This window comes from Ictalurus punctatus, chromosome 16, assembly GCF_001660625.3.
Source record: "Ictalurus punctatus breed USDA103 chromosome 16, Coco_2.0, whole genome shotgun sequence".
Taxonomy (NCBI): domain Eukaryota; kingdom Metazoa; phylum Chordata; class Actinopteri; order Siluriformes; family Ictaluridae; genus Ictalurus; species Ictalurus punctatus.
This window is the reverse complement of record NC_030431.2, coordinates 12,587,055-12,604,391: the sequence shown is the minus strand read 5'-3', so window position 1 is coordinate 12,604,391 and position 17,337 is coordinate 12,587,055. Positions and strand designations below refer to the sequence as shown.

Sequence of the window (17,337 nt, the reverse complement as noted above, 5' to 3'; positions counted from 1 at the left end):
TACATGTGGCGCCGGCTGCTTTGTCATCATGACCTGATACGCATGTAATGCAGACACCAAGTGCCTTGTCTCTAATTACATGCGCATAATTAGCAGTGTACATCTTTTAACGAAGTCTGTAATCTTAACAGAAGAGAAATGACCTATTTTAGGAAAGGAAGTAATGCATCTGAAAATTAGTGAGTAGTGCTATTGCCTATTTAAACCAGTGCTTCTAAATGCAACGTAACTAAGAGATTTGACACTGGTGAAATCCGTGTGTTCAGTAAAACTTCAGAAATGATCCAGTAGTGACTGAATGTGGCAAGTTTCAATGAAGCCAGTATTTTTAATGCACATTTTATTCTTAAAAATGATCAACATGGTCAAATTTGCAAAGCTCTTACTCTGTTAATGCCTGAAATGCTTGTGATGCCAGTTATGTTGAAGAGAAGTGAAACAATCCAGCTTTTATTGAAGATATTCTACTTTGTGTTGATGGGAGTGTAGCAAGAGCTGCAAAAAAAAATCCTCACATGTCTGGGCAGGTGCACGGTGAGATGCTTTTTCACTGCACAGCAGCATATTAAACTTTAAATGGCATACAACAATAAAATGATTTTCTCTTTAGGCAACAGGATATTGAGACCACTTTTATATTGTATGAAATGAGCTGCAGTGACACCACTTACAACACACCTCTCTGTTAATCAACCTGTTGTTTTAACACCGGATGCGCACAGAGGCGGCATTGAAGCATAACTTATATTTCTGCCGTGTGTAGCATGGCTGTGGTATCTAGTTAAAAACGTTACAGAATACCATACCCATCATCTAAAATGAGCTATATTTCAGCCTGGAACAGTTTCTGCTCATTAGGACTACAAAAGTAATCGCTAAACTGGATAAAAATCGATAATGAAAATAATCTACAACGAATTTCATTGTGGATGAGTCAGCTCTGTGACGTCACTGTGGATAACCGCCTCGTCAGTGACGTCACTTCACAACGGTGAAAAATGCATTACTATGCATAAAGCACATCTGAGAATCAGTGGAGGTCACAGAGTGAGCTGCTGGAAGAAAAGTGTACAATCCGGGTTGTCCAAAACATGAGTGTTTTTATATTCAGCGCTTCAAACAAACTCTAAGTGTATTAACGTGGCTTGTCGTGACCGATGTGGGTGTTTTTTTGTTTTTTTTTTAAATAAACCTTTTTATCCTTATCTGTATATGTTAGAAATTCATGCCAGTATTTCCATTTTACATAAATATTCATCCTGACAGCAAGTGAGTCTCCATTAATCTTCACCGAATGAGCGCGAGTCCATGCTTGCGCGTCAAACAGCACGCAATAACTGACTAATTCATTTTGATCAAATGTTGTTTGCTATATTTAGAAGCAAAAGTAATTGTTTTTGAGTGCAGTAACTGTAATGGGGTAAGAACATGTCATTGTATATAAATGTAATACATTTACAGAATAAAGTAACGTGTTACTGTGTTCAGATGAGTGAATGTGTGTTACTGCAGAACATTCAACTTCTTACTAAACACTTTGTGGTTTTGTTTTTTTTTTTTTTTTTTTTTTTTTTTTTTTTTTTTTTTTTTTTTCTTTTTTTTTTTTTGCATTTTTAGTATAGTGATTTAACTTCTGCTTTAAAGCCTGTGGACAATCAGTTGTTTTTTGTTTTCAAATGATAATGTTAATATTTGCAAAATCCTTTGCACAATGTAGCATGGCCCACATAGATACATTTGATACCTTTCTCATAGCCTTCAATTTGCACAATGTTTGAAGGACAACATTGGGCAGAATGTGAAATTTATTTATTTATTTATTTATTTATTTATTTATTATTTTAAATACAGAAAATAAAAATTGTCTTTAAATCCAACTAATCGATTAATTGAAGACATAATTGACAGATTAATTGATTATCAAAATAATCGTTAGTTGTAGTCCTAGTGCTCATTCATGAGCTAAAATTCAATTCTTTGTGCTGCAGCTGGCAAAGTGTGTAGTAGAGAAAATCTTTTTAAAAAAATGTTAATCTTTTACAGTAGTAATTCATGTTTATTATAACATGACCATCATAAAGTAAGGGTATACACCTTTCACCTCTCAGACACACCCGATTCAACTTCCTTATTTCTGACCTACTTTAGCAGATGTGTTTGAGCTCCAAAACCATCAAATGGTGGTGAATTTCCTGACCAGAATGTGGTGGGGATGGTTTTTTGGTTTTCCCCACCCCCACTTTCCTTTTTTTAATTTTATTTATTTATTTATTTTAAACTGAACACTTTTTTGTTTTTGGTGTTTTTATGAGGGGTGAAATAAATATTAACTGCAAATGAAAGTAGTTTTTTTTATTATTATTTTTTTTACAAAGGAAGATTTCTGTGAAAGGTTGACAAACTACCTTAATAAATTATTTGATTATTCTGCTATTTGAACATATGTTGAAGCCACTAGTTGAACTCCACAGTATATTTTAAAAAAAAAAAGTTTTTTTTTTTAAATTTATTTTTGTTTCCACACAGGATCTCTGTATATCTGAACTGGACAGAACGTTGTTGATCTATGGTTACGCTACAGCCCTGATAGAAATCGGGCAACCTGAGGTAACTGAACACCCAATTTCACCCAGATTACACAAAGTACCAGTGTTTGCTGAAACTTGGAATATGTATTTGTGGCAAATGTATAATGAAATTCAAAAAAAAACTTCTTTTGTAGGAGTTGGCGGAAGCTCAGCGGCAGTGTGAAAAACTAAGCTCCTCAGCAAACAGAACGTTCCAGTCCTTGGTTCATTATGGTTTAGGAAAGGTTTTACTGAAGGAGCACAAGTGAGTACACGGTGCTTTTAGCTCAATTTGTAGGGTGAGGCAGGGGAATTTAGTTTCCCGCTTAAATTCTACTTTTATTCGTATCTGTCTGCTTTTCAGATTTAGTAAAGCCAAAGAGGAATTTTTAAAGGCTCTGTTGATGGTTCAGAGGCAGATCATGCCAGGAAAACTGACCTGGCCAACCACTAAAGTAACTGTTGAAGAGACCTGTCCTGAATATTTAAAAGTGAGTTTATGCACCCGTAGTAATATTTGATGGTGCTTATTTTGAGTTTTTGGTGTGATCATTTGTAGTCTCATTCGTCAGGGTTCTTATTGCATATTCCTTCTGTTGTGTTCTCTAAAGGAGCAGCTTGAGAGGCTTATTGAGACCTGCAAATTCCCCCCTAAACCAGATGCAGTTTGCCGGCATTGCTTGGGACAAGCAGTTATCTATTTCACAGATCCAGACTTTAAGGTATCCGATAATGCTCAGTGGTTACTTTTTAGAGTACACGCTGCACTTCAACACAATTACTCTTTCGTTGGGTGGAATGGAACATAAGCCCAAGTTCACATCTGCATTATTTGTTACTGTAGACGAGCCTGGGAGATGGCGTAGATTACATGAACTGTATGAGCCAAATCATTAGCTCGGTTACTTGGGACAAGCAGGTTTTGCATCTGTGCTATTAGGATTTTATTTATTTATTTATTTTTTTGGTAGTTACCTGGTGGACAAATAGATTCAACAACCAGAGAGAGAAATTAAACCCTACATCACATTGGCCATGATTTTATATGTAGGTTTAAAATTAGTGCCATGCAGAATGTGTAAGAATAGCTCATGCTTCCAAATCCCTCTTTTTGTTGCACATGACTGTCAGTAGAACAATTTTACTAGCTATGATAATTAGCATGCGTGGTAGACCGGCAATATTTTCCAAATCGGAACACACAGTTATGTGAAAAACGGGAATAAACAGAAAAGCGTCAGCCCTATCGTCTGGATATTTCGAGTTCGATTCCTGACCTGATGAAGCCACACCCATCCTTGGCCAGGAATCCAAGAGACCAAAAAATTGTTTGCTTTCTGGGTGGGAGGGATGACATGCTCTAGCTCCCCTGTCAATCACAGCGACAGTAGCCAATCGTGGGTGTCCATGAGCTCAAGTATGTGGAGGAGGGCAGATTGCACTTTCCTCAATGTGTGTTGCGATGTGCTGTGACACAGCTTGAGCAGAACTTTGAAGAAGCGCGTGGCATTTTTGACGTGTCCCAGAGGAGGCACATGTTAGACCTCACCCTCCTTGGGTGGTAGCGGTGGTATGATTGAAGCAAGCTGGTTGGTGGGTGGGACTTGACCAAGACCAAATTAGTGTGAAAATGTGCAGCTCAAAGCTTTCCTTTAACTGTTCTGCTAGCATTTTATGACTGTGACTACACACACAACCTCTCCATGGGAATTCATATAATTGTTCCCCTTAATCTGTGTTTATGCACTTAACTTGCTGGCTATGGCGTTAATTTAAGTTAGCTACCAGTTTTAGCTTAGTCAGTTCATTTTCCAGGTAACCGGTACATGGGATTGGGCACCACACTGGAGTTTCCACTTGCTAGGGGGGCTAGCTAAGGAACTGATCAAAGTCCCAATGTTACACTTGAACAGCTTCACTGACTTAAGTGCAATTAAATAAATGTGTAGACTCAAGGGTGGACAAATGATGACGTGTATTTGGTTGTTGCAGGGCTTCATTCGATTGTCATGCTGTCAGAACTGCAAGGTGGAGTATCATATCAATTGCTGGAGAAAGTTCAAAGCTGCTTCATTTTCTGACAAGAATGACAAGGTAAGGAGTGGTGATCAGATGAATATATGATGTGCAACACCATGCCTCTGCTCTTTGAGAGTTCTGAGTTTTTGTTTATTTATTTCCCTTCCCTAGGATTTTCTGCAGGATTTATGTTTTACTCCTGACTGTACAGGTACAATCTGTCGAATTGTGATATTTGACTCAACTGGTCTTATTAAGTGTGAGGTAAGTGTTACTTAAAACTGAATAATCAGTGTGTATCACATTTTCCTCAATTTCTAATGAATGCTGTCCTTTTTTGCTGTTTAGTTTAAATCGCCTATTTCTAAAAGCAAAGTTCCTGGGATGAGAGTCAAACAGAAATGTACAAGGTAAGCACAAGCCCATGGGTAAATTGCTAAATGTATAACAACAAATAGTGTCTTTTATTACAAACATCCATACTGTGATCTTTGTTGCTATATCTAGACTGCTGTAGTTATGGTGACCTTCCATTCAATTCAATTCAATTCAATTTTATTTGTATAGCTCTTTTTACAATAGACATTGTCTCAAAGCAGCTTTACAGAAATATCAACATGGTATATTCCATCTCTTTCCTCACATGATTACAGTCTTAAGAAGTTGAAATCTAAAGAGGAAAGAAAGCTGAGGCGGAAACAACGAAGGGCGGAGACATCCATATCTGAGAATGAGATGAACAATTTAAAAATGGAAGATAGACCTGAGAAAGGATCAGACTGTGGCATTGACCAGTGTAAATGAACTTGATATTCAGTTTACTGAGCTTAGTATAAAATCTGTGAATATAGTCTCAACACATTTACAACAGTTTTATCCCTTGGAACTTTATTTAGAGAATTACAAAAACAACTGTCAAAACTAACGCTTATTTATTTACTTCTACCCCTCATCTAGCATCGCTCAAGGACTGTGTTGTGTACGGAGATCGTGTTTTACACCAACTTGATAAAAACCGAGATCTTTTTAACGATGAGAGTCACAATATTTCTAGTATGGTGGTGTGTCTGAAACCATGGATGAAGTTGGATGAGGATAAGGGTCATGTAAGCGTGTTAAAGGACTGTGCAGAACCGCAGCTTCTCAGGGAGCTAGTGGATCTGCTGCTGGAGAGAAAGAACAGGGTTTGGGCCAGACTGTTTCTTCATAACCTCAGTGACTGCCAAGACGTCAAGCCCAAAGTGCATGAATGGGCTCAGCAACTTAACAATGCTGGTAAAATACAATGTTCCTCATTGATCTTGCTGTATAGACATTGGGCCTCATTTATCAAGCTGGATATGCATGCTTAACAAGTAAATGTGTGCATTTTGTAGAAGTTTCATTCATGTATTAGAAGTAAATTTATGTATAAGGAGACTCACTAATGTGGCTCTTCATTACTAGTCTTCAGGTTGTATAATTATCATGAATTGCACACAAATATTTAGTTAAAAAAATTATATTCTGCCATTTGGTATTAATGACTTGAAAACAGGGAATATAAAACCACCCCATAAAGTAAGACAAATAAGACTAGACATTCATCGCTACCCTATGAAGGGTTACTGCCATTACTGGAAGAGATACACTGTGTCTCATTTTGCCTACTTACACTACGCATTAAAAGTAGGAAGTGAAGGTACGTACTCAAGAGTGTGTAGCAAGAGTTTGCAAGTACTGGGACATACTATATAGTTATGTACTATTCCCTTGATTTATTTTTCCACATTTCATTTAAACCTCTAAAAAGCATCCTTGAGTGCGGGGAAGCAAACAGTCACCCAATCCTTCCTTTCTCTTGCAAGGAGTTGTGGGTAATATTGTCTACGGTTCCACACTTTGAAAATCTATGGGACCATCTGGGTAACTTTTGGGACGTTAACTTCAACATGCTTCAATTTAGGACACACTAATTTTGATCTCGGACACTATTTAGGAAGCGTTGTAGGTGTCCTCTATATGTAAATCAGCTGTGCTCCGAACAGACTTGTTGGCTGGTTAGTGTAAATATTTTTGTAAATCTGGCCAGAATTTTTTATTTTATTTTTATTTTATTTTTTTTGGTTTGACTTTCCAGAACACAAGTAAAAGATTGATAAATGAGGCATGTCTGGTTTGGTATGATTTAGCCTGCTACTAAACATGCACACTGCATGTCCCTTTATCTGAATCTCACTCTGCTAGTCTTTACACTGCTAATGTATAAGCAGATTGGTTCAACAGCATAGATCAATAAGTCATGAGAGTTTATAAATGTTTTTATATAAAGAAAAAAAATTATGTGAATAATCTCTAGGATTCCTGTGTGTGTGTGTGTGTGTGTGTGTGTGTGTGTGTGTGTGTGTGTGTGTGTGTGTGTGTTTTTTTTTTTTTTTTTTTTTTTTTTTTTTGTTGTTGTTTACATTGTCTTCTTTCTTTGCCTATACCACAGGTCTGAAAGCTGCTGAGCACTTTATTGGTCAATTTGGTGATGAGCTGGAAAAACTGGATCTCTCTTACCTGTTGGAGTTTCCCCCACTACATGATATATTTCATAATAAGAGCTTCACTGTAATAGAGTACCTGAGACAAGCCCCGCCACAAGAAATGCGCCTCTTTATTTGGACTCTAGAGGAATACCGAGAACACTACCCCTCCTGGTTCACTATACTTGATGACTATTTTGAAATGGGTGCGTAGTTACCCATTTTTGTAATTGTGGGAAAATTCAAGAAAATGCCCTTGATGCAAGTTTAACTTTTTTTTTGTCCCCCCCCCTCCAGATGCAATATGTTTAGTGTTAAAGAAGACAGAAAAAGTTGACCCCTTAGTAAGTATTGTTTTATAAGTGTAATGTGTTTTTGTATTTTATTTATTTATTTATTTTACTTTTTTATTTTTAACCTATTTCAATCATGAAAAATAACGTGAGGGATTAGCCCGGGGAAGGGCGGCGTACAGACCCACAGGAGGCAGAAGAAGGTTCAAAAACGGTGATTTATTGGTGCAAGGGTGAGGTGAGTGGGTTGTGAGGGGATGAGTGCGGGGTTTTGTGGAGGCGTGACTGCCGGTGTAGCCTACTCGTGGCGGAGGCGGGACTCCCGAGACGGGGGCGGGGGTTTTCCCAGGCCGGCGTCCTCCGTAGGTGTGACTCTCACCACCCGGCGATCTCGTCCGCGCTTGCACCTTTTGTAGAGAGAGAGAGATTAGCGTGGGGCATGAGGTTACCGTCGGGATCGGTGATTGCGAGTCGCTATGTCGCTGAAAACACGCACGGAGTCCGTCTTGTCGCTACGATATTCTCTTCTCTCGTACGGCCGGAAGCGCGCCCTTTTATCCTCTTCCGCCGTCGCCTGAGTGGTGGAATTTCTCCGTTGGGTCCGCCAATCGCTGGCCGGTGTCGCGTCAGTCCCGCCCTGCCGCGGCGGTCCTTCTGGCTGGCGGAATGTTCGGCAGGAAGCTGCCCATGTCGTGCCGGTGCGGCAGTTGGAGAAGGAGCGATTTCCTTCTTGTGTGCGCCGGCTCTCTGCCCGTCGCGACAGTACCCCCCCCTCAGCTCCGAGCCTACTGCCGCTCGGTGGTGGGCCCAGAGGGTGTCTCGTTGTGAGAGCCCATCCGCGTTACCATGCTGGGCCCCCGCCTGGTGCTTAACCTGAAAGGAGAAGTCTTGTAAGGCGAGGAACCAGCGGGTTACCCGGGCGTTGGTGTCCTTCGCCTTGGCCATCCACTGCAGGGGGGCGCGGTCTGTTATGAGGATGAAGTGCCTGCCCGCCAGGTAGTATCTCAGCTCCTCGATGGCCCATTTTATTGCTAGTGCCTCCCGCTCGACCGCCGCATACTTCCTCTCGGCCGGGGACAGCTTCCGGCTGATGTAGAGGACCGGGTGTTCTTCCCCGTCGAAGGTCTGGGACGGCGCCCAGCCCGGTCTCGGAAGCATCAGTATGTACGGTGAATGGGAGGTCAAAGTCCGGGTTGCGGAGTACCGGCGTGCTGGTGAGGGCCCCTTTTAGGGCCTGGAAGGCCCTTTCTGCTTCGGCTGTCCACCTCACCTGGTCTGGCTGGCCCTTCTTTGTAAGGTCTGAGAGGGGAGAGGCTACAGCAGAAAAATTAGGCACGAACCTGCGGTAGTAGCCCGCCAATCCCAAGAAGGCACGTACCTGTTTTTTCGATGTCGGATGCGGGTAGTCCTTCACAGCCTCGATCTTCTTTAGTTGGGGCTTCAGCATTCCCCGTCCGATGCGGTATCCCAGGTACTGGGCTTCCGTCAGCCCTAGGTGGCATTTCTTTGGGTTCGCCGTCAGGCCGGCCTCCCGGAGGGCTTTCAGGACCTCCCTGAGGTGGAACAGGTGGTCGGCCCAGGTGGAGGAGTGTATGACCACGTCGTCCAGGTAGGCCGCTGCAAACTGCTGGTGGGGCCGCAGGAGGATGTCCATTAGCCACTGGAACGTGGCGTGCAGCCCAAAGGGGAGAACCTGATACTGCCAGTGGCCGGTGGCCGTGCTAAAGGCCGTCTTGGGCCTTGCCTCCGGTGCGAGCGCCACTTGCCAGTAGCCTTTGGTGAGGTCCAGTTTCGATATGAATCGGGCTCTCCCCAGCCTCTCGACCAGGTCGTCCACTCTGGGGGGGGGGGTAGCTGTCGAACTCTGACACCTGGTTCAGCCTCCGGAAGTCGTTGCATAGCCTCATGCTCCCATCCGGCTTCGGCAGGACGACGATGGGGCTGGACCAGGGGCTGCTGGACTCCTCGATGATGTGGTCCCGCAGCATGCGCCTGACTTCCTCCTCGATGGCCTGGCGCCGGGCCTCGGGGACACGGTATGGCCTTTGTCTCACCACTACACGGGGAGGAGTCTTGATTTCATGCTGGACCAGCTGAGTCATCCCCGGGGAAGCCGAAAACACATCTGCAAACTGGTCGATCAGCTCGGTAAGCTCCTGTCTTTGGGCGGGGGGAGGTCCTCCCCTAAGCCGACCAAGGTACCCTTGCCCTGGTCCGAGTCCTGAGCTGCGAACGCCGACACCACCGGGGCTGGTTCCACCCACTTTTTCAGCAGGTTTACATGGTATAGCTTCTTGTCCGTTGGCCTACCGGGCTGCTGCAAGCGGTAGTTGACCGGGCCCCGGCGCTCGAGGACGGTATATGGACCTTGCCACCGTGCGAGGAACTTGCAGGCGCTGCTGGGCACTAACAGGAGGACCCGGTCCCCCGGCTGGAATTCCCGGGGCTGTGCGGGGCGGTTGTATACCTTCTTCTGCTCCTCCTGCGCCGCGTGCATGTGCTCCTGGACGATGGGGCCCACCCTGTCAATCCTTGCTTGCATGTCCTGCACGTACTCGACGACGGAGCGGAAGGGGGATGGTTGCTCCTCCCAGGCTTCGCGGGCTACGTCCAACAATCCCCGCGGGCGCCGCCCGAACAGGAGCTCGAAGGGCATGAAGCCCGTGGACGCCTGGGGGCACTCTCGAACGGCGAAAAGTACGTAGGGGAGGAGGAGGTCCCAGTTCCTCCCCTCCTTGTCCACCACCCGGTGCAGCATCTGCTTGAGGGTCTGATTGAACCTCTCGACCAGCCCGTCGGTTTGGGGGTGGTAGACGGACGTCCGGAGGTGCTTCACCTGCAACAGACGACACAAATCCGCCATTAGCTTTGAGACAAAAGGCGTACCTTGGTCGGTCAGCACATCCTTGGGGATCCCCACTCGACTGAAGAGGAGTACCAGCTCCCTGGCGATGTTTTGCGAGGTGGCCTTGCGGAGCGGCACCGCCTCAGGGTACCGAGTGGCGTAGTCGACGAGGACCAGGATGTATTCATGGCCCCGGGCAGACTTGGGTAGGGGCCCCACGAGATCCATGCCCACTCGCTCAAACGGGACGCCGATAATGGGCAGGGGGATCAGGGGCGCCGGCGGGGGCCTCCGCGGGGTCGTGCGTTGGCACTGCGGGCACTGTTGGCAAAAGGCCCGGACCTCCGCGTCCATCCCGGGCCACACGAAGCGGTCCCGCAGTTTCTCCAGGGTATTTCGGGCCCCCAGGTGGCCACCGAGGGGATGGGTGTGGGCTAGGTGTAATAAGACGGCCGTCTTGGCTCGGGGCACCACCAGTAGGTCCACCTGCTCCCCGCGGCGGCAGGCCCATTGGTATAGGAGCCCCCCTCGGACGAGGAAGTACGATGTGGGGAGCCTCAGGTCTGGACTCTGGTTGACCCCCCTCTATCACCCGTACCTGGGCCCAGCAGTGCTTCAGCCGGTCGTCCTCCTTCTGTCCCCGGCTGAACTTCCCCTCCCGGTTTACCTGGGGAAAGACAGACGACAGAGGGTTAGTAGTTTGGGGGGTCTTACCTTCTGAGGTGGCCTCTCCGTCGTCCTGGGCCAGGTAGGCCGGCCGGGCTGGGATCCCCTTCACACGTCGCCGCGATCTCCGGGGCTCGGCTCTCGGTACCATCCGGAATCCTGGCCAGTCTCGTCCCAGGAGGAGGGGCACGGGGAGTTCGGGGATGATTCCGACCTGGAGGGGCCAGGTGCCGGCTTCGCCCCGGATCTGGACCTCGGCTGAGGGGACTTCCTGGGTGTCCCCATGGACGCAGGTCACGGTGAGCGTCCCGCTTGGGCGGCGCCCCTCAGGCAGGATGGAGGGCTGGACGAGGGTCACCGTGCTCCCGGTGTCCAGTAGGGCGGTTACCGGTCTCCCTTCAACCGGCCTCCGGCGGTTGCTGCTGATGGAGGGCGCAGCCTGCCAGCCATGGTTTTGTAAGCAGCCGGGCGGCTTCCCTCTCCGGCTCGGTAGGCATGGGCTCGTCTCGGGGGTGTTCACAAGTGGGCGCCCTCTGGGGGTTCCTCCAGGAGCGGGGCCGGGTCTGGCGGTCGGACCGGGGGCCCTGGGCACCGAGGGGCCGATCAAGGTGCTGCTGCTCCCCGGGGTCGAGCTCCAGGGTGGCCAAGGTTCGCTCCAGGACAGTCAGGAGTTCCTGGGGCGTAGTTGGGGCGTGTGCCCCCACGGCCTGTCTCTCTGCCCGGGTTAGCGCCCTCAGGAAACGGTCGACCGCCACTTTCTCCGCCACCTCCGAGGCGGTATGCCGATCTGGCCGGAGCCATCGTTTGGTGATCCGGATGAGGGCGTTCATCTGGCAACGTGGTCGGGCACCTGGTCGATAAACCCAGCGATGGAATTCAGTAGCTGCCTGGCCAGGGGTTCGGCCACACCATGCCAGGACTCCCTCCTTCATCGCCAGGTAGTCCGCGGCCTCCTCCGGCTCGAGGGCATAGTAGGCTGTTCAGGCCTCTCCCGTGAGCACTGGACCAAGGGCGCGTGGCCAATCGTCACGGTCCCACCCCTCCCGGCGGGCGATACTCTCGAAGGCTTCGAAGTATGCCTCGAGGTCCTCTTCGGGGCCAAGGGGGGGTAGTAGGCGGCGGATCTCGCTGCTTGCGTCGGGGAGAGGCATGGAGGCGGCGGGGGTCTCAGTCCTCATGGCGATCAGTGTCTGTGTGGCGACCTGAAGGCTCTCGGCGAGCTGCTGTCACACAGCGTGCTGTTGGAGGCTGGTCTCCAGCAGGTGTTGCAGGGTGTGGTCCATTTTGTGGGGTTTTCCTTCCCCCCCCCCCCCCCCCCCCCCCTCGGTTTTTTATTTATTTATTTTTATTTATTTTTTTTTTGGTGGTAGGCGAGTCTGTACTATGCCCGCATCCTCCACCAGTTGTGAGGGATTAGCCCGGGGAAGGGCGGCGTACAGACCCACAGGAGGCAGAAGAACGTTCAAAAACGGTGACTTATTGGTGCAAGGGTGAGGTGAGTTGGTTGTGTGGGGATGAGTGCGGGGTTTTGTGGAGGCGTGACTGCCAGTGTAGCCTACTCGTGGCGGAGGCGGGACTCCCGAGACGGGGGCGGGGGTTTTCCCGGGCCGGCGGCTTTCCCGGGCCGGCGGCCTCCGTAGGTGTGACTCTCACCACCCGGCGATCTCGTCCGCGCTTGCACCTTTTGTAGAGAGAGAGAGAGATTAGCGAGGGCGTGAGGTTACCGTCGTGATCGGTGATTGCGAGTCGCTATGTCGCTGAAAACACGCATGGAGTCCGTCTTGTCGCTACGATATTCTCTTCTCTCGTACGGCCGGAAGCGCGCCCTTTTATCCTCTTCCGCCATCGCCTGAGTGGTGGAATTTCTCTGTTGGGTCCGCCAATCGCTGGCCGGTGTCGCGTCAGTCCCGCCCCGCCGCGGCGGTCCTTCCGGCTGGCGGAATGTTCGGCAGGAAGCTGCCCACGTTGTGCCGGTGCGGCAGTTGGAGAAGGAGCGATTTCCTTCTTGTGTGCGCTGGCTCTCTGCCCGTCGCGACAAACTCGAGACACTTTATAATTTCCTTCTGAAAAGATCTTGCTGAGTTCAGGGGGTGTTCTGTCATAAACATGATTGTGCTGTTTGCTCTTCTCATGTCATAAATTGATTTTCTGTTTTAGAGTTCTGTTTATAGGAGTAAAAGCAAAAATCGAAAAAAGAAGCAGAAAGAACCGAAGGTGAGTGATTTTATACCTGAATCAAGACTGATCCAGGGCAACTCTTTTTAATGTTTAATTAGAAAATAAAATTTGTGATTTTGTTTTTGTGTGTTTCAGTCTGTCTTGCTTCTATCGGGAATAAGAAGAGATGAAGAGGACGATTTCTTCTTTGAGGAAGATTCACTGTAATTTATAACTTTTTTTCTTGCTGATTAGTTAAAATTGAATTATGGGAATTTGCATGTAGCATTCACTTGAATGTCTGTCTGTCTGTCTGTCTCTAGGATGCTGCTTCATGGTGGTGATCCCTTTAGTGTTCCAGATTTTTTGAGGGAGCAGGTTGCAGAGTTTGAGGGCCAGTATGTCAACCCTGGAAGCTCTAACCGCTATAAGAAATATTTGGACAATGACCCAGATCCAACTAAAGAAAGTTTATATGAGTGAGTAATTAAGGAGTCTTTATCATTTGACTAGTTGACAAATTCCTAGCCCAGGAAAAGCAGGCTATGTTCAATAGGCTGTTATGACAGTCACGGGGTTTTTTACTACTCCTACATAAATGATTGATATGTTTTTGTTTTATATTTAGTAACACTTGATCACCTCCTTAATTTTGTGTAGTTCGTGGAGTACTAATAAAGATGATAACCAGATGCGAATAACGTTTTTATGGGTAATGAGAGAGCGTGATGAGGCTATATAAAGTCACCGCCCCCAGGGATTCAAGTTCTAACTTGTTTTCCATCGTCTGTGTTAATGCACATAAGCTACACATGCTTTTGATACGAGTTGTCTTAGTTACAGGTTTTTTAGCAGGGTTAACTGGGCTTCTGGGCATAATGCAGGCCTGGGCGACACGTCTGAGCTTTTACTTGCCCGGTGGGCTAGCTAATGAATTTCTAGCTTATGATATTGCCACCTATACACAGACATGCACTTGTATGTGCTTTCTGCAAGTCAGCGGTCATGAAATCTAACTTTGTTCACATGATAAAATTTCATTGTTGAAGACTGATTGGTTTGATATTCTGTAGCTGGGAATTGAACTATACACATACAAGATAAATAGAATTTTTGTCATTTTTTGAAGTCCACTAAAAAATCCATTGTGAATGAATCTTTTTATCTCGTCTCCCACTCTCTTTCCTGTGTCCTTTTCTCCCGTCTTCAGTTACTTTGCACAGATTCTGGAGGAGCATGGACCTCTTGAGGTGTCAGACCCACTGCTTGTGGGCGAGCTGAAGAACTTTCCCCTTGAGGCGCAGCAAAAGATCGACGCTGCTGGAGGACTTGAACATTTCCTGCTCGGATCTCTCAGATTTGTAATGCATGGCCACCTCGTCGGATTGACGTTGCACGCGGTGGGCTTGCAGCACAATGTGGATGACTCTCTATTTCCCAACTTTCCCTCCCATTCTTGCAGCTTCGATGATTCAGAGCCTAAAGGATCCTCCTATCTCAACCCCACAGCCAAAGAATTCCTGCCCCAGTTGAAACATTTGAGTCTGGAAGACAGCAGTGAATCTTATGACCACGCTACATGTCCTGTTCTCCCCAGTCCCTATGCTTTTGTCCCTTCGATTCCTCTGAATTTAAATGGTGCATTTGAGCTGACTGATACTGCAACTTTAGAACTTGATGGAGCAGAGTGTCTTGATTACTTCCCCGGTGTGCTAATGAATGCACTGAACACTGAGGTTCTCAGCTCTGATAATTATATTAATTTAGAAGATGCATGTCCTAAAAGTAAGACTAGTTTTGTTCAGGTAAGGTCTTTCAAGAATCACTAACTATTTATTTATTTTGTTTATTTATTTTTTTTTTTAATCAGTTGCTAAATTTAAGGTTTATTCTTCTCTCCTTTCAGACACTTTGGGGTAGCAAAGATACCAGAGATGATGTTGCAATTAATACAGAACCATATGCACAGTTTGAAAAGAACAGAGTGAGTTTCATGACCAGTGTTAATTGGTTGCTTTTCATTTATCGACAGCCTTGATTTGATAGTGCTGGTAGTAGTGACTTGCTGTTTATTTTTGTTGTTTTCTCAACATATCACCTCTCTCTCTCTCTCTCTCTCTCTCTCTCTCTCTCTCTCTCTCTATCCCCCCCACCCCCTCCTAGGGAGATATGACCCAAACAGAAAAAAACAACATAAAATTTGAAAAACACATCCAAAATATGAGGGAAATGCTTAAGGCTTTTCAAAACAAAAGAAAGGAGTCATGTTCTATACTTGATGCTGAAGTGAGGGACATTAATCAGCACATAGAGGTAGAGACTTCACTGTGCATTTCTTTTATGATTCATTACAAACTTTTTGGGAAACAGGCTTTTTTAAAAAATATTTTATTTATTTATTTTAAATAACTTCTTGCACATGCTTCTCCAGATTTCCAACAAAGAATTGACTTTGTTCCAACAAAAGCTTGAGGATGAGGTACGGAAAGATCAGCAGGAGAAGAGAGACCACCAAGAGAGGCTGAAGGTTTTGAAGGGTGAAATCAAAGAGCTGGGGGATTTTCAGGACAGGTGAGACATCCGTATACCAGTTAATGAAACATATAGTATGCAAAAGCGTGAGTTCGGACGTGATGGATTAATATTCAATTTTAGGTAAATTGGTAACCAAAATGTTTACTGCATTTGTTTTTGCTTTAAAAGAAAAAAAAAATTAGTAGGACAAGATTACTTGGATGGAGAGAGATACAAATATGCTTAAATTTAAATTGATTTTTCCTAGAGATGATATAAAGGAGGCAAATGCATATTTTTGACACTGTAAATGGATACATTTACTATTGCAACTTTGTCTTAACACACATCTCCACATTATCTTCACACAATAGCCAAATATGGTAACGTGTTAATTATGTGACTGCTTGTACTTCTTATAAACTGCATGCTTTTGATATGTCCCTCTGCTTGGGTTCCATAATTGTTTGCTGATTTCAACCCAGTTTATCACTCAGCCCTATGTGCTTGCATCACTGCTACAGCTCATCCACATACCTAGCTTCAAAGAGGTACTATTGAAGCTGTCAAAGTACAGACCTTGCATCCTCTCCATGATAGACTACCACTCATTATTGCTACTGTGCAAACACATTTCCAAATAAATACTAGCTTCGTAGATTGATTTTAAAAATAAAATTCATAGCATCTATAAAGTGAGATTGTGTCATCTTGATGGATTCCTGTGGAGATTACTCTTCACTGACATGCACAAGTGAGTCGGGGGGGTAGAGAGGACACATGAAACAAGCACAGTATGCATGCTCGAGTTTTGTGTCTCTATTGGAGACACAAAGGGATCATATTATGCTTTTTAAACATTTTTAAAAAAATTGTTTATTGGGTGTAATAGAATAGGTTAACATGCTTTGATGTTTAAAAAAACACGATGTTTCTCCAAAGCTCCTCCTTCTGAAAAGCTTAGAGTTCTCTGATTGGCCAGCTGACCCATTGCGTTGTGATTAGCGAAAAACCTCAAGCGTGTGTCGGAAATGTAACACCCCTTACCATAATGGCGAGCTTCAGCTTCCAAGACTTCTAAAGCAACGCTAAGGTTCTAAGCAACACAGTTCCTTACGTCAGTTTTACTGTATCAGTTTGAGCCTGAGTAAGATTCAGAAAATGCGGATGATCAAGCAGCTCAATCGAAACCAAATTTGCATGCACGACTTGAGCAGAACGTTTCACAGTAGTAATTTTTTTTTTTTTCGTCTTTTGTAACTCTTACCTTTCAGATATGATGATATAACTGTTTAATTTTGCTTATGAAATCAACAAAAATGCACACAATACAAACAGGTAACGGTGTCACAGGAATGTGCGTTACTCTGTACGTTTACAGGTAAAAATTCCCACAGCTGAATATCAAAACATTAGCTAGCACGTTAGCAAAAACTCCACATTTGAACAGTCCATAGCAGTTACTTAAAATAATCAAACATACTTACAGGTTCTGATTCAGAAGCACAAGGTTGTCTGAGTGAAATGGGAATTTTTCAGGAGTAGCCTTCATGTATAGCCTGCGTTGTACTCTCCCAGGTTCAGGAAGCTGTCCTCCATGAAATGTGCTGTGCACAAGCAAACATTTGGGTTGTACCGCTCAGAAACAGTGTTGTAAATAAACATTAACCAATGATTTTGTTAGTTTTCTGAAGGCCAAACAAAGGGGTTTTGCTTTCGCAACGAAACACACAGCATCTCCATGACATGGAGCCAACACGATTCACTGA

General features: G+C 45.5%; 1 protein-coding gene across 3 annotated transcripts in view; it reads left to right on the top strand.

The window, feature by feature from the left end:
- The window catches only part of ttc3 (tetratricopeptide repeat domain 3), a 49,183-nt gene that overhangs the window by 21,242 nt on the left and 10,604 nt on the right, over nucleotides 1-17,337 (top strand). For all 3 annotated transcript variants that reach the window (XM_053687031.1, XM_053687030.1, XM_017488992.3), the window contains exons 19-36: nucleotides 2,527-2,607; nucleotides 2,723-2,832; nucleotides 2,932-3,058; nucleotides 3,179-3,289; nucleotides 4,560-4,661; nucleotides 4,758-4,850; nucleotides 4,935-4,996; nucleotides 5,240-5,382; nucleotides 5,544-5,861; nucleotides 7,060-7,299; nucleotides 7,391-7,437; nucleotides 13,055-13,111; nucleotides 13,211-13,278; nucleotides 13,378-13,533; nucleotides 14,265-14,859; nucleotides 14,961-15,038; nucleotides 15,218-15,367; nucleotides 15,486-15,625. In XM_053687031.1, the coding sequence (XP_053543006.1) occupies nucleotides 2,527-2,607; nucleotides 2,723-2,832; nucleotides 2,932-3,058; nucleotides 3,179-3,289; nucleotides 4,560-4,661; nucleotides 4,758-4,850; nucleotides 4,935-4,996; nucleotides 5,240-5,382; nucleotides 5,544-5,861; nucleotides 7,060-7,299; nucleotides 7,391-7,437; nucleotides 13,055-13,111; nucleotides 13,211-13,278; nucleotides 13,378-13,533; nucleotides 14,265-14,859; nucleotides 14,961-15,038; nucleotides 15,218-15,367; nucleotides 15,486-15,625 (2,678 nt within the window). The remainder of the gene's footprint in view (nucleotides 1-2,526; nucleotides 2,608-2,722; nucleotides 2,833-2,931; nucleotides 3,059-3,178; nucleotides 3,290-4,559; nucleotides 4,662-4,757; nucleotides 4,851-4,934; nucleotides 4,997-5,239; nucleotides 5,383-5,543; nucleotides 5,862-7,059; nucleotides 7,300-7,390; nucleotides 7,438-13,054; nucleotides 13,112-13,210; nucleotides 13,279-13,377; nucleotides 13,534-14,264; nucleotides 14,860-14,960; nucleotides 15,039-15,217; nucleotides 15,368-15,485; nucleotides 15,626-17,337) is intronic.